Source organism: Osmia bicornis, chromosome 13 (genome assembly GCF_907164935.1).
Source record: "Osmia bicornis bicornis chromosome 13, iOsmBic2.1, whole genome shotgun sequence".
Classification (NCBI taxonomy): Eukaryota; Metazoa; Arthropoda; class Insecta; order Hymenoptera; family Megachilidae; genus Osmia; species Osmia bicornis.
The window spans coordinates 3,638,544-3,653,623 of NC_060228.1; the positions used below are offsets into that span (position 1 = coordinate 3,638,544).

General features: G+C 29.3%; 4 protein-coding genes across 12 annotated transcripts; 2 read left to right on the forward strand and 2 right to left on the reverse strand.

The window, feature by feature from the left end:
• The first annotated feature begins 218 nt into the window (after positions 1-218).
• LOC114875067 lies at positions 219-3,945 on the forward strand. 3 transcript variants are annotated; one of them, XM_029184968.2, is made up of 11 exons: positions 219-906; positions 1,034-1,178; positions 1,249-1,424; positions 1,490-1,668; positions 1,756-1,894; positions 1,978-2,022; positions 2,107-2,260; positions 2,363-2,700; positions 2,815-3,095; positions 3,207-3,314; positions 3,556-3,945. In XM_029184968.2, exons 1-11 carry the CDS (start codon positions 820-822, stop codon positions 3,653-3,655), a joined length of 1,752 nt encoding a protein of 583 aa, XP_029040801.2. In that variant the 5' UTR covers positions 219-819; the 3' UTR covers positions 3,656-3,945. The 3 variants fall into 3 exon arrangements, with proteins under 3 accessions (XP_029040801.2, XP_029040802.2, XP_029040804.2); XM_029184969.2 differs by having other exon boundaries at positions 219-408; XM_029184971.2 differs by having other exon boundaries at positions 219-317.
• A 2,436-nt stretch (positions 3,946-6,381) lies between these two features.
• Positions 6,382-12,110, reverse strand: LOC114875047 (maternal B9.10 protein-like). 5 transcript variants are annotated; one of them, XM_029184921.2, is made up of 4 exons: positions 11,827-11,912; positions 11,157-11,337; positions 10,629-11,076; positions 6,382-10,535 (listed from the first exon to the last, which is right to left on the reverse strand). In XM_029184921.2, exons 3-4 carry the CDS (start codon positions 11,067-11,069, stop codon positions 10,182-10,184), a joined length of 795 nt encoding a protein of 264 aa, XP_029040754.1. In that variant the 5' UTR covers positions 11,070-11,076; positions 11,157-11,337; positions 11,827-11,912; the 3' UTR covers positions 6,382-10,181. The 5 variants fall into 5 exon arrangements, with proteins under 5 accessions (XP_029040754.1, XP_029040750.1, XP_029040752.1 ...); XM_029184917.2 differs by lacking the exon at positions 11,827-11,912 and adding an exon at positions 12,022-12,110 and having other exon boundaries at positions 10,629-11,337; XM_029184919.2 differs by lacking the exon at positions 11,827-11,912 and adding an exon at positions 12,017-12,100 and having other exon boundaries at positions 10,629-11,337.
• On the forward strand, positions 12,040-13,437 carry LOC114875049 (adenylate kinase isoenzyme 6). Of its 2 annotated transcripts, none has more exons than XM_046288364.1 (4): positions 12,040-12,129; positions 12,640-12,751; positions 12,861-13,012; positions 13,082-13,437. In XM_046288364.1, exons 2-4 carry the CDS (start codon positions 12,709-12,711, stop codon positions 13,421-13,423), a joined length of 537 nt encoding a protein of 178 aa, XP_046144320.1. In that variant the 5' UTR covers positions 12,040-12,129; positions 12,640-12,708; the 3' UTR covers positions 13,424-13,437. The 2 variants fall into 2 exon arrangements, with proteins under 2 accessions (XP_046144320.1, XP_029040757.1); XM_029184924.2 differs by lacking the exon at positions 12,040-12,129 and adding an exon at positions 12,186-12,300.
• Positions 13,438-13,632: 195 nt separating this feature from the next.
• LOC114875048 (iron-sulfur cluster co-chaperone protein HscB) lies at positions 13,633-14,752 on the reverse strand. 2 transcript variants are annotated; one of them, XM_029184922.2, is made up of 3 exons: positions 14,214-14,750; positions 13,893-14,149; positions 13,633-13,811 (listed from the first exon to the last, which is right to left on the reverse strand). In XM_029184922.2, exons 1-3 carry the CDS (start codon positions 14,574-14,576, stop codon positions 13,682-13,684), a joined length of 750 nt encoding a protein of 249 aa, XP_029040755.2. In that variant the 5' UTR covers positions 14,577-14,750; the 3' UTR covers positions 13,633-13,681. The 2 variants fall into 2 exon arrangements, with proteins under 2 accessions (XP_029040755.2, XP_029040756.2); XM_029184923.2 differs by having other exon boundaries at positions 13,740-13,831; positions 13,906-14,149; positions 14,214-14,752.
• Positions 14,753-15,080: the final 328 nt, after the last annotated feature.

Genomic DNA, 15,080 nt, shown 5'->3' on the forward strand with positions numbered 1-15,080 from the left:
CAATTTTATTGGCCATAAACAATAAAAAAAGATGTACATATATACATACAATATAATTTGGGACAACTGCGCACGCGTATACACTATTTGGCCACTTACGGTATTTATGTTAAATATACTTGTAATTTGTTTACATGCTTCGTTTTTTTGTTTTTAATACTTGTACGTAATTAGTGTATATTAAAGAAAAAATCCATATACATATAATAAATTGTAGCAAAATAAAAAAAAAATGATAGGGCCTATACAATCATTTTAAAAATCCTTTTTTGTGTTCTTCAATTGCGTTGTCATTAGAAAATGTAAAGCAGCCTCGGGTAAGGTTTCAAATAGTTTAACAGAAACAAATAGGTTATGAAGCAATACTTTGTTGCTTACTGGTTTATTCATTTGTCAAAATATTAACCGGTTAGTTTAGTTTTATTTTATACAAAATACAGTACTTCTTTATATTCAATAAAGATAAAATTTAAAAACAAGTTATATCGGTGACGCGCACATAAATATATACATATATAAATATACATATACATTCACATGCGTAGGCATTCATCCGTTTTATATTATTTTTAAAGTTGTTGTGACTATTCTGCTACATTTTTACGTCACATCGAATATGTTAAATTTGTTACACCGAAAAGTGGACATCGAATGGAATGATTCAAACATTTTTAAACTATTGAATGTTTACAAAAAAGAAATTGTAATTCATTTTTTTAGTAAACATAGCCAAATTGTGGAAAATTTAAATAAAAAAAGTGAAATTTGTTTTACCCAATTTATAGTATAAAGTAATTCCCGTGAAAGTGTAATTTCATTATGTATAGAAGTTATTTTACTACTACATTACTACTATTTTACTACTCCATGTTTATACATGCATGTATGATTAATGATAATATTGATGTAAGTACTTACTAAATTTCAAAGGAACAGTAAATTTTTCATTTCCACAGTTTAATGTTTTATTTTATATTACAAATTTTATTTATTTCAAGCTATATTAATATGTATATCCTTTCATCATTTACAGTTTGTCTGTGATGCCGATGGTTGTAATTCATCTAGAATAAAGTCAGTTTATCTTAAATCTATGAGTTGTTGTAAAGATGAAGATATTCCCACTAATATTAGTTTTGAATTAGTAAAAGAAAGAAATGACATTTCTAAATATCCAAGTAAGTAGTGTATATACTTAATTTTTCTGAAGTATTATTAATCTAAGATAATAATACAAATGTGTTGCAGCTAAATTACAGATCAATTTTATACCACCACAAGGAAATTGCGTGTACGGAGTAGTGTTGTCAGCAAATGAGTCAGTTAACGAAGAACAATGTATGAATTATACTTTTGAGAAATTTAATGATGCTGAAATACATACTAGAATCAATATAGTTATTGGTTCAATTGCTCAATATCAGGTAATCATTTCATTCTTTTCAATATATTTTGAACTAATCTAACATATTATGTATTTTGTTTCTAGGGTAGCTTTAACATAACTCTTCCATATATATTTACAGCATGTTATTCTATCAATTTCTGGTTTGGTAATGGAAAAATTATAGCACACAATGCATTTCTAAAAACAAATTATAGTCGTACAGAAATCAGTGACCCAGTGATTGAATGTTCATACAGTATTATATCTGATAATACAATGAAGTGAGTTTATATTTATTAAAAAAATAATTTTAATAATTAACACTTTTTACAATGGAATGTTTGAAAAATTTTATCTAAATTTTGTAGTAAACTATTAAACTTTGAAGTCAATTTTTCTACACCAATAGTAGAAGATGTACTAGTAGAATTGGGGTTGTTTGAAGATGGGGACAGCTGTAGTTCTGATGTGGAGGTGTCAAATATATCTCAGATGTTTCATATTTTGGTATTATTTTATTAGCAATAATTTTCTACTTTTATAAAAGCTTATAAAAAATTTACAATTCTTTCTTTCTCCAATTATTCTAGGAGCATAATCCAAACAATAAGCATCCTAACTTCACTACAACCTTAGTAAGTCCTGTATTTAATATTTTTATATTAGAGTTATGCCATAACAAATTACACATCATTTAAAAAATTCTACTTATGTTTTAGACTGTAAATGGAAGATATGAAGCAAGCGGAAAATTTCAAAGTAGAAAAATTACACAAAATACAAATTACTGTTTTAATGTACTTTATGGTGATATAAGAAGTAAGAAGGGAACTCTTTGGAACCCTCCAGTAGAAAAAACTAATTGGCATGAACGTATGTAAAAAAAATGAAAATAGATATATTTATATATTTTTTACTAAAATGATTTTCGTGTTTATTAGTAATACATAAATAGTAATTTAAATTTTTTTGCAGAATGCCGAAATATAACTAATTACGGCCAGTTTGAATTTCAATTCGGTATTGATTCTGATATACATTCCTCTTTGCTCTTACATATTGTTACTATTATATTAGTTGCAATATGTGGAATTGTATATATCATTTATATTATACATACCTGTAAGAAATATGGAAGCAGATACTATACAAATATTTTTCATAAATGGGATGTACATGACGTAACAGACAACAAGAATGAAATGCAATATGAAAATACAGGAATCGTTTTATTGTATTCGAAAGGCTGTGAATCTTTTATGTCATTAATGACAGATTTTCGTGAAGTGCTACGTAAAGTTTGTGGATGTGTTGTAAGTTACTAAAATTTTACATAGCTTTACAAACTGTTTGAAAGCATTTCATGGAAAATATTATTTTCTTCATACATGAAATTCAAATATATGTATTTTTTGTATACTGAATAGGTACATGATTGGTATGATGGTATAGAATGTAATTACGTAGCTGAAATTGGTGGTTCTGAATGGTTTGCTGAAATGCTTCATAAACAGTATTGCATTATTTGGATCGATACACCAAGAATGCGATCGTTAATTACATCAAGATTTAAAAGAAATAATTCGGAACAATATAATTTTATAGAAATTTGTGATTTTCGCGATGTAGTTTTTCCTACGATATTTAATTTAGCGAAACGCAATGTCGAAGAATCTGTGATACAAGAGGCCAGGCATTTTATTGTACGGTTAGTATAAACTTTACAGGAAATTTTAATTTTTGAATAAACTTTAAATATTACGATATTTGTTTAAGCTAAATCATTCATCATTATTTATGTTACATTTTATTTTTACAGACTAAAGGGATTTGATAATTTTGAAGCCGAAACTGATCCATTCGTCGGTTTGTTTTCGCACACACGTTATTTTATACCTGATGACTTAAATTCTTTATGCTCTGATTTGTAAGTTTTTACTTTTACTAATAGGATATTTTTTTTAGTTTTATTTAATTCAAATTTTTTTTGAACAAAAATAGTGTTATAAAAATAATGCTATACACATTTTTTGTAAAATATTTTATTTTAATATTTCGACCCAATTATTTCCTAAACTACTCATTTTTCACAATAAGTGATAATGTTAATATAATTTATTCAGTTTTCACAATAATATACTGATTTTTATATATTTTTTCTTTTTTAGGCCAATATTGAAGCCAGATAAAGTTATATTATCTATGAACCAAGAGCAAGAGCATCTAGAACAGTATTTACGTAAGATTAAATCTGATTTGAATAAATAATAATTTTCATCATTCATTGATGTATATGGTCTGTTCCATGAGACCTTGATGTAATTCGATGACGAGTTTTCGATTTTCCTGCACATGTTATTTGATTTAGTTCTATATATGTATGCATTCTGTAATCTATGGAAACGTGTATACGTTTTACAAAAACGTTTATATATTCTTTTATCTCTCTTTATGGATCCCGATCCATTTTTTCCGATTATTTATTATTTTATCTCTACTCATGAGCCAAACCATGCACATTTTAGTTATTAAATATTTTATTCTTCTTCATGGGTCAAGACACACGCTTCCTCATTATATGTATATTCATTTATTCCCCTTTATGGGCCAAGCAGGGAATACCCTTAAATAACTATATCCGCGCAACCCTAACATTCATGTATGCCTTACATCACTGCATCCCTTACATCTCTGCATACCTTACATCCCTACATCTTTTACATCTTTGTATCTCTTATATCACTGCATGCTTAATATCCCTACATCCTTTTCATCCCTACATTCTTTTCACCCCTACATTCTTTTCATCCCTTCATACCTTTCATCCCTACATTCCTTACATCTATTCATCCCTACATTCCTTACATCCATTCATCCCAACATTCTTTTCATCCCTACATTCCTTCCATCCCTTCATACCTTTCATCCCTACATTCTTTTCATCCCTACATTCTTTTCATCCCTACATTCTTTTCATCCCCACATTCTTTTCATCCCTACATTCCTTCCATCCCTTCATACCTTTCATCCCTACATTCCTTACATCTATTCATCCCTACATTCCTTACATCTATTCATCCCAACATTCCTTACATCTATTCATCCCTAGATTCCTTACATCTATTCATCCCTACATTCCTTACATCTATTCATCCCTACATTCCTTTTACCTCTACATCCCAGCATCCCTTATATCCCTGCAAACCTTATAATAAATATATTACCAAGACTGCTTCGAGTAAAGGTAAGTAAAGGTAAGTTAGTTTTTCATCGGAAATTTTGCAAAATTTAGTTCCTTTTTTCGCCACCAGAGGGCGCTGATTCGATATCGAAATTTTAGTTCGAATTTTTGCCGCTAGGGGGCGCTATTTTTTCGAGATTTTTGTGAAAATTTCGAAAAATAGCGCCCTCTAGCGGCCAAATTTGGAACTAAAGTTTTCAAAAAGAATTTAGTTCGAATTTTTGCCGCTAGGGGGCGCTGTTTTTCCGGGATTTTCGCAAAAATCTCGAAAAAATAGCGCCCCCTAGCGGCAAAAATTTGAACTAAAATTTCGATGTTGAATCAGCGCCATCTGGTTTTGGAAAAAGGAACTAAATCATGCTCAATTTTTGGCCCTCTAGCGGCAAAAATGTGAACTAAAATTTCGAGGTCGAATCAGCGCCCCCTGGTGGCGAAAAAAGGAACTAAATTTTGCACGATTTTGCATAAAAATGTTGCGAATGAGTGAAAAATGCAAGGATGTAAGGGATACAGAGATATAAGGGATGTAGAGATGTAGGGAATGAAGGGATGAAAAGAATGTAGGGTTGAAATGAATGTAGGGATGAAATGAATGTAGGGATGATATGAATGTAGGGATGATATGAATGTAGGGATGAAAACAATGTTGGGATGAAAAGAATGTAGGGATGAAATGAATGTAGGGATGGAAAGCAATAATATAACAGGGATGAAAAGAATGTAGGAATGAATAGAATGTAGGAATGAATAATATGTAGGAATGAATAGAATGTAGGAATGAATAATATGTAGGAATGAATAGAATGTAGGAATGAATAATATGTAGGAATGAATAGAATGTAGGGATAAAAATAATGTATTGATGAAAAGAATGTTGGGATGAAAAGAATGCAGTAATATTAGGCATGCAGTGATGTAAGGGATGTAGAGATGTAAGGAATGCAGGAATGTAAGGGATGCATAGAGGTAAGACATGCAGTGATGTAAGGGATGCAGAGAAGTAAGCGATCAAAGATAAGTAAATAGTAAGTAACTGAAAAGGATGAGCCGAGGCCCATGTAGAGGGATATAATAATAAATGACTTGGGAGGGTAGTTCTCGCGACGCTCGAAAATATGGGTAAAACAATAAATAAGAGGATAAAATAATAGGCAAGGCACACAGATCTAATAGAATCAACGCGTTCATGCTCCTACTGAATTTATTCAACAAGCTAAGAAGATAGATACAGCAAATTAAATTCTGAATGACGAGGTGAGTACGAGGAGGGAGTTTTTAGTGGGTATAAGGAGTCCCACACTACCGGGCTTGCACTACCCGCCCGGTGTGCATAAAGCATTTTCCCCCTCCTCGTCAAAAAAAAAAAAAAATAAAAAAAAAAAAATAAATGGAACAATTGATGAGTGTGTCGCAGCCAGCTGCGGTAGTGACCAGTGGAGACACCTTTCTTTCCGATGGCTTTCATCGCCATTTTTCCTAGAGAGCCGTGGAGCGTGCTGCAGGGCGTATGTAAGTATAAATATGTGTACCATGTATGTGTGCACATACATACGTAATAGAGCTTGGACTCCGACCAATAGAATCCCATTGAATGAAGATCGCATTTCTTATTGGATGTCAATACTTAGCGAAGTTTTAAATCAAAAACAGGCGGAAAAGAACTTTAATTGCACATCTATTCTTGTTTGTATGACAATTTAAATTTATATGAACAAATTGCTGGAGAAAAATAGGTGAAAGAAACTGAATGACATTAATTTGCAGAAATATTTATTAAGTGTTTATTATACCCCATACATAATGTTTGTAATCATAAAATTGTTAATGATGTTAATACAACAATAATAATAACAGTTTACAATGTATTTAATACTTGAAAAAGAAAAACAATAAATTTTACAAAATCTTATTTTGTTTACAAAGAAATGCACTGAATGGTTTAAAACTAAATTGAATACAATATTACCAATTAACAGTGATAAATTACAAGAGATTTGCCACCCAGTTAAATTTTGTTTCTCTGAAAGCAATACTTCTTGTAAAGATAAAAATTATATTAATTCACTCAACATACTATAAATTTTTTTCATATTCACGTTTAAGTTACATGGTTTATCTACACACTGATAACAATTATACTTATTAAATGTGACGAATTAAAAATAAAAATGATAAATATTAATTTGCCATCAATAATATAATTTTATTGTAATTTCTATTTTTTATTTTTAGTACAGATATAAATCATCCTATGCTGCCTTAAAATTTGATTCGTAATTAGTTTATTAGTAACTTCATAAATTTTGATTATAGTGCTAAAAGTAAAGAGGTCGTACAATTAATAATATGTAAGTATTTTGCACGAATGTGTAATATAGTTTTTATTGGATAACACGAAATAAAGTATTGAACAAATATATATTTAAAGTTATGAAAAAATGCGAAGATCAATATAGTTATAGAACAGGATTACAGTTATCATTGCATAGTTATACAAGAAGTATTCTTATAACATATGACACAGCAGTGGTAGAATATATGTATGTTTATATAGTGCCTTACCCTACAATCGAAATGATCCAAACATTAATGTTAATATCAAATCTGTTTGCTTTCAATACATCGTTTTTACTCGATTGTAAAGTACAGTCTTACTCGATAAGAGAATGTACAATAATGAAGTATTAAAAATTCTTATATTCATTGGCTGTACAAAAGAAATGGATTTTTTTAAATTTTAAATCAAAATCCTTATTTGTTTCTTTAAATGCTGATTAAAGCCTCTATTATATTTAAAAGCGACTGAAAGAATCTCAATTTCTCTTTTTTTTCAATGCCAAAGCACTATATTCACTTGTAAATTTTAATATCTATCTACTAAATATTTAAGAAGTTATGAATATAAAAAAATTTTGTTTATATAAAAGAGATTATATTTTTTTTGCCCAAAATGTGTGATATTTTCTTTCCGTCACGAATGCGAATATACATTAATACTACGTATTTTATCACATGTTTATTTGAATATAGATTTCTTATAAAAAAATTGTTTCTGAATATTTTCATTATTGTATGGAGCATAAGGTTCTTTTATACATAAGGTTTTTATACTTTTCTTTTATACATGAACACAATTAAAAAGTTTGGAACATTTCAAATGTTGAGCATCATATATATTAATAAAAGAATATGTCCGAATGCAACATTGCTTAATTTCTACATATACATTATAATAATATCTATATTCATATAGAATTTCCACATCTCTCATAACAACAAAATGACTCTTTCTGAATAAGTATTAACAAATTGAACACAAAAATCACCTACAGTAGAGCAAATTTCATGCATATATTAAACAATGATACGTGTAAAACATGAAAGTTGCAAATTGTTATACTACATGTTTGATTAAAAATTTGTCTAATACAGTCGGTTCGTAATATTTACGTTAAATCTGATTATATATTTAGAAATTCATCTAAGAACACTAAGAATAGCGATAACAATATTCCAATTATTTATCAGAATTAACTAGATTCATACAATATGTAACAGATGGTAACACCTATACTATTCAATTTAAATTTTTCATGTTACTATCAATTTAAGTGCTCTAAAATATTAACGAAAAGTTCTTAAAATAGATCAATTATATAAATTAATTATGTACCAATAAAATATGCTGTATATTATTATCAATATTTTCTGTTAAATGATTTTTCTGCACCAATGAATTAACAATATACTTGTACAAACATAATTCTTAAAAGTAATTTTCACATTAAAGCTGCAAATTCGTACAACGTGAAAATTACTTTTATGAATAACACTATGTTACAATATAAATGGAAAAAAAATTGCACATTTTATGCATTAATGATATTAAAATGCTCCTTGTATGTGTGATACGTTCAAAAACCAAACAATGTAAAATAATTAAATATAAACAAAACTTGTTAAATGTTATCACATATATTTGTACAAATCAGTTTGAACATAATAAAAAGTTGAGAAATAAGATATGAAATTACTTAAAGAATTAACTATTGTAACACTCGGAATACTGTATATAAAGTAAATTCATATTATGTACTTGGTTTTTGACTCCTTCAGACATAGAAAATTTTCAAATAAAAACAAGACATTTATTTATCATGTTAACAAAGCAAAAAGTAGTTGATTAAGTAGATATAAGTTACTATGGTTTGATAAATTGTCTACAATATACAAGATTCAATGTACATGACATTAGCTTTAGCATGATAGAATTAAAGTTTCAACTGTAATAAGCTATAGATCTACTAACATCGATAATGTATATTCTTAAATGCTAAGATTTATTAGTTTTACTTAAAACCATAAGCTCAATTTATCTTCTCTTTGAGCATAGTTAAAATAAAAATTTGTAACTACACGTTAATCTTGAAATTCATGCATTTGTTAATAATCTTCTAGTATAACCGATTATTAATAGAATCTCGGAGGCAGTATGTTTACATAAAAAGTGTGGTATGCTTTCTGAAGCAAATATAGCGTAAATTTTCTTTTTACACCACAAGCATGCGAAATTGATATATCATTTCTCTATTCGTTAACGTAATATAATATACATACAAATAAGTTGTCAAACATTGTCCTCAAATCAGTGTTACTAAAATTTCAAAGTTCACATGGTTTATCAATATTGTTCTAGGGCATGTACCTCGACAAGTTGATAGATTATATACCTAAATTATTAATTTTTATTCTTTGCGCTAAAACAATATTGAAGGATAAAGCAAACCTTGAAGCTCAAGTCAGCATAAATGTCCTATATATATATACAAATCAAAGAAAAAGTTCTTTAAAACCTTTTCCCTCTGTTACTTGACAGAATTTGATATATGCAATATTTATTAATCAACTGAGATCGCCTATATTAGGCATTAAAATTCGTTACATACAATTTAATGAGGAATTGTATCCAATTTTTCAAACCCGCTTAAAAATCAATACTGCTCCCTCTTGAAATATCTATGATCTATCTTTTACTAAATCCGTTTTTGAGGATTAATTAAAGAAAGTGTCACCACAAGTGATATGACATTCATTTTGTATGCCTTACACATCAATGACTTAATTCATTCTAATTAAATTCTCACTAATCTAATATTTTTACAAGCAACCTTGCATCCGGAATTAAACATCTATCATCCAATTAATTATTTATATATAACATGTAATAATGCAACAGTTCTTCGTCATAAAAAATCGTAAGCCTTAGTCGTAATTCGAACAAGGTCATTTGTAATTACAGAATGAATAATTTTCGTCACTGAAACGTTAATAAACCTGTTCCTGTTATAAAGATCATTTTCAACTTTGTTAAAAATGTAACGTAAATAATAATAATAAGAAGAATGATAATAATAATAGCATTTTTCAGCATTAGTATAAATGTCATGTACATTTAGATTGAAATATAAAATCTCTTATTAGCAAAACAATTATATAATTTTCGTTTCATAGAAAGGAACAGGTTTTTTAACTACTTTCATAAGAAGGGACTGTTTACACTTTAAGAGCAGCTTTGGGAGACCAGTGATGGAAACGGGCAGGTCCTGTAGGGTAAGAGGGAGGGTGAATCCACTTATTTCCTCTGTGACCCATAAATGGAGGTGGAGATGGACCACCCAAAAAATGAGGGGGCATAATATTATACCATGGCTGACTTATTGGATGTGGACCATAACCCATACTGAAGGAGTGACCGAACCAGGAACGATTTCTATTTAGATGTAGCCTTGGACTGTTCAAATTGCGTTTCCTACCTGTACCGGTATTACTATGCTGTTGATTTTGATTAGCAGAGCTTAGTGGTTTTGATTTTTGGTGCTGTTCTGCGTTAGCAGTCAAAGGGGATTTCTGTAAGAAAATTGAAAAATTTAATATATTTGTCTTGTTATACTGTCTACTGATACCAAGAAGCAGGGAATTAGATATAAATGAATATTTTACCTGTATCTTAGTCGGCCCCTCAGATTGTTTATTTTCTTTTTCTTCATTGCTTCCTTGAAAAATTGGTACAGTATTTTCTTTATCATCAAATGATGCCAATGTGCAATAAGATCCCTTGCTTTCTCCGAAACGGCAACATACTTCATTAGGATCAACCCAAAGTGTTAATTCTACAGGTAACGATAGGTCTTCATATTTGACTCCAGCAGCATTGGCAGCACTCTCCAAAGTTGCATCCCTCCGATTATGACCATTTACACGAATACAACGATAACCTTGACCTTTGAATGGCTTGTCAGGAAACCAATGATTTTTAAAACGTTCAGTTAATAATTCTACTAAACGTCGTTTGAAGCACTCCAATTGATCAGGACTAAATTTTTCGTTTTTTTCTATCAGCTGTACTAAGAATAGTACTGCTGCAGTGATCTCGTTGCGCATGTTGTCTCTGTCGTATACCAAGTTTATAATTTGCAAATGAAATCCTTCTGTGACGCCGTGTTACAATATTCTTGAAAACTAAAATACCATTCGCTAAAGCCGATGTGGAGCACATAGAGCCCTTCTGCACCGCAGCAATACTTGAATTTTTTATGATCTATGATGTTTGTTTTTTGTTTGTTTGTGTTTTTAGAAAATAACTTCCTTTATACTATCTTGCTTTTTCTTTGGTATACACAATTTCTTCTAATTATCCCTGTTAATTTACCTGAAATCATATGAAAAACTTTGTTATTCATAAATCATTGAATTTTATATATTTTAGAAGTTTATAATTATTAAAACATCTTTACAAAATTATTAACAACACAATCCTAAATTAACTATTTGTACTTAGAATGCATAACTATTTGCCTCTTTGTATCTATAAGAACCATGTTTATTTGTTTCTTTAATGCTTAAATTTGAGAAGATATCCAAATAAACATATTTTGAATATATCATATATACATGACTTGTTGCATACCATTATTAATATATATACACATGCACAAAATGATTGATTTCATTTCACAGTGGAACTACATAACAATATGTTATGGATATTAATTAGGTTATAAACCATAATAAACGCAGGTTAGGAGAATCGTTTAAAGAAACAACATAGAAGATTTAAATCACGATTAGGGTGACTCATAGTCAGAAACAAAACAAATGGCATTATTATAAAATACATGAAATTTCAAGAAACTATTACTTTCAAATAATGAGCACAACGAATTATGCCAGCTCATTCTTGTCGTACCAGGTCGTGCCGTGAGCGATTGTTCCTGAAATACCACAACTCGCGATCTTGCTGATTATTTATTTATCGTGATGTTCCACTGCCATTGCAACTATACTTTTGTTCGATATACTTAAAAATTTAATACTAATATTAAATTGACCTTACGGATCAGTGACGAAAATTCCGTGTTTCTGGTGAAACTACTACGTCTTCTCTCTCTTTAAATAAACGTACTCGACCCAACACGTGTTACGTTGCATCAATGTCCATGAAGTATGTAGAAAAATATAGATCCTCAACAGTAGTTATTTTTATTTGTATCTTCATAGGTAAAAGAAAACAACAATAATTTATTATAAAGTAGCTTTAAGATATCGATAAACCAAAAATTTCTGTAACATTAAGCAACATTAAATACTTTGAAGTGGCCCAGATATTTACCCGGTGTGTATTTTAAAACTTGATCAACTTCTTTATAAATTCAGAATTAATAAATTCCAAGTCACGTAGTTTTAATTCTTAGAAACAATTTTCTTCAAAGAAACTTTAACTTCTAATTGTTAGTATTAAACATAATTGAGATGTTATGAAACATTAAGAAATGTTGATCGCAAGTTTGTAAGAAATCTTTCTCAATATTTTGAAATTTATCAAAAGTTAACTTATTGCTTACTTCTCGTTCCAATATTGTATTGAAAATGATTCACAACGCCCTCACTCATGACAACTCATGAACTGTAAAAACGCGTGTACATCAGTTTCTAAAAAATTGTTATTTTATAGCAATGTTTGTGACATGTAATTAATTGTAATAATACTGAACGCAAAAGGAACGGATTAAATTACTCGAAGATGATCAACATGAATAGAAGTTCTCCAAACATTTTAATAACAGGTAATTATGAATAAAAAGTAATACATTTTAATAAATTGACAATAATAATTTCCAGTTTAAGTATTTACGAATAATATCAATAAAAAAATGATAAAATCTTCGATTTTAGGTACACCTGGAGTAGGGAAAAGTTTAATGTCTCGTATTTTAGCCGAAAAAACAAAATTAACCTGGATTGATGTTAGCAAATTTGCTATTGAAAAAGAATGTTTAGAAGAATATGATGAAATATATCAGTGTCCTATTTTAGATGAAGATAAGGTAATTACGTTCGAAATCATGTTATTTAAATTTTCATTAAAGAATGAATAATATAATTTCTAATTGCAGTTACTAGATCAAATGGAAACTCTAATGAGTGAAGGTGGAAAAATTGTTGATTATCATGGAGCTGATTTCTTTCCAGAAAGATGGTTTGATATTGTATTTGTATTGAGAACTGACAATACAATTTTATATGATCGTTTAAGAGACAGAGGTTACACAGGGAAGAAACTAGAAGATAACATAGACTGTGAAATATTTCAAACTATTCTTGAAGAGGCTAAATCAGCTTATAGAGAAGAGATAGTCCATGAATTGAGAAGTAACAATTTAAGTCAAATTACAGAAAATGTAAATAGAATATGCCAATGGATTGAACAGTGGAAAATAGATAATCAGCAAGAATAATTTAACTACTTAAATTTTGTTTTTTATAACTGCCTGTTATTTAAACGAAAAACTTATTGGATTAGCAATGCAGTGATATTATTCATAAAATATATAATTAAGATGTTAATTTATAAGAGGTTTAAAATTAGTAAGTAATTTAATCGAATAAGTTTATAGATAATAAATATTATAATATACTTTTTACATTAAAATGTACATTTATACATAATTATTTACATATACTAATATTACAAATATTTTATATATTATTAGAAGTTATTCTATTATACCTAAATCATGTTTTAGCTTTTTCAATCTATTATTTATGGTATCATAATATTTCATTTGTATAAGAAGAGTTTCTGCTTTTTTAATATCTTCTTTGCGAAATGCATCTCCCACATTCCTACATAACAAGGAAAATATCTGTAATAATTGATGAACAACTAGAGACCACTGCAAATTCATATAATGAAAAGAACATTACTTTGTTAAATTACTTAGTATCCTTTCGTTCTCTTCCACTAACTTCTTTATTTTTTCCTCATTATTTTCTGCCTCATCTATTTCCTCATTTTTCTCCATAATTTCCATTAAAAATACTGCATTCACATTATCTGTTTCTTCTGATATCATTACATTGTTTAACTTTAACATATATAATCCTCTTTTTAATGGATGAGACAATGTGCTATAAGCTTTATTTACCAATGATGAAAAATGATCAGAAAGTTCTTTCTCTTTCTGTGAAAATCAAAATAAATACATTTATAAACTGACTGGTGATCTTATAATTTATAATGCCTACCTCAGATTTTCTACTAAATTTATCAGGATGTAATAATTTTTGAAGTTCCTTGTATTTTTTCTGAACTTCTGAAACTGTTACATCATAACTTTTTGGAATGCCCATTATATCAAAATAAGTCAAATTTTCGGGTGGTTCTTGTAAAACTTTGCATTTGGAACAAAACAATTCAGACTTGGATATAAAATTGCAGTTCCAACACTTTGATGGACTTTCACTTGAATATTGCAAAGCATTCGTTAAAATTATCAAAGGAAAATTACTTTTGTCTACATAATAATAATACAATTTTTGGTTTTTAAACCTTAAAGAAAAAACGCTATTTGTTTTTGTAAGATTAAAAAGCACCCTTCTTAAAGACATGCTTTTGTTATGACTGTCATAACCTATTCATTTGACCATTAAACTGATGACAGACTGATTATCACAGCAGTGAGTAGACATGGAGAGAATTACTGGTGCTTCGGGGTCCCTGATACCCCAAGATAGTATCAAGTCGGTATACAGAGAGCACTACCGATGCATAGGGGTCCCTGATACCCCGGATGCCATAATCTCGGTATTTGATTTCATTTCATCTCTAGAGACATTAATTTCCTACGTTGTTTTCGAACTTTTAATTCCATTCATCCTTATCCATAATTTTTAGTCTCACACTCTTTCACTCACTCCTCTACGTCCCCCTTTTAGTCGCCTCTTACGACAGGCAGGGGTTACCGTGGCCGTATTCTAAACCCCCCGGCCACAGAGGGTGGCATATAATGTTGGCATGCAAAGAGCGTTACCGGTGCTTCGGGGTACATAATACCCCAAGATGATAGGGTGTCATCAGTGCCTCGGGGTCCCTAACACCCCTAAATGATAACA

Bases quoted from the DNA above. Each gene is read 5' to 3' on its own strand.
- LOC114875049 (XM_046288364.1), top strand. From the start codon at position 12,709: ATGATCAACATGAATAGAAGTTCTCCAAACATTTTAATAACAG. The intron at 12,752-12,860 runs GTAATTATGAAT...CTTCGATTTTAG, and splicing joins TCCAAACATTTTAATAACAG to GTACACCTGGAGTAGGGAAA. The intron at 13,013-13,081 runs GTAATTACGTTC...TTCTAATTGCAG, and splicing joins CTATTTTAGATGAAGATAAG to TTACTAGATCAAATGGAAAC.
- LOC114875047 (XM_029184917.2), bottom strand. From the start codon at position 11,069: ATGCGCAACGAGATCACTGCAGCAGTACTATTCTTAGTACAGCTGATA. The intron at 10,536-10,628 runs GTAAAATATTCA...ATTTTCTTACAG, and splicing joins AGGGGCCGACTAAGATACAG to AAATCCCCTTTGACTGCTAA.
- LOC114875048 (XM_029184922.2), bottom strand. From the start codon at position 14,576: ATGTCTTTAAGAAGGGTGCTTTTTAATCTTACAAAAACAAATAGCGTT. The intron at 14,150-14,213 runs GTAGGCATTATA...TGATTTTCACAG, and splicing joins AATTTAGTAGAAAATCTGAG to AAAGAGAAAGAACTTTCTGA. The intron at 13,812-13,892 runs GTAATGTTCTTT...CTTGTTATGTAG, and splicing joins ATACTAAGTAATTTAACAAA to GAATGTGGGAGATGCATTTC.
- LOC114875067 (XM_029184968.2), top strand. From the start codon at position 820: ATGTATAGAAGTTATTTTACTACTACATTACTACTATTTTACTACTCC. The intron at 907-1,033 runs GTAAGTACTTAC...CATCATTTACAG, and splicing joins TGATTAATGATAATATTGAT to TTTGTCTGTGATGCCGATGG. The intron at 1,179-1,248 runs GTAAGTAGTGTA...AATGTGTTGCAG, and splicing joins TGACATTTCTAAATATCCAA to CTAAATTACAGATCAATTTT.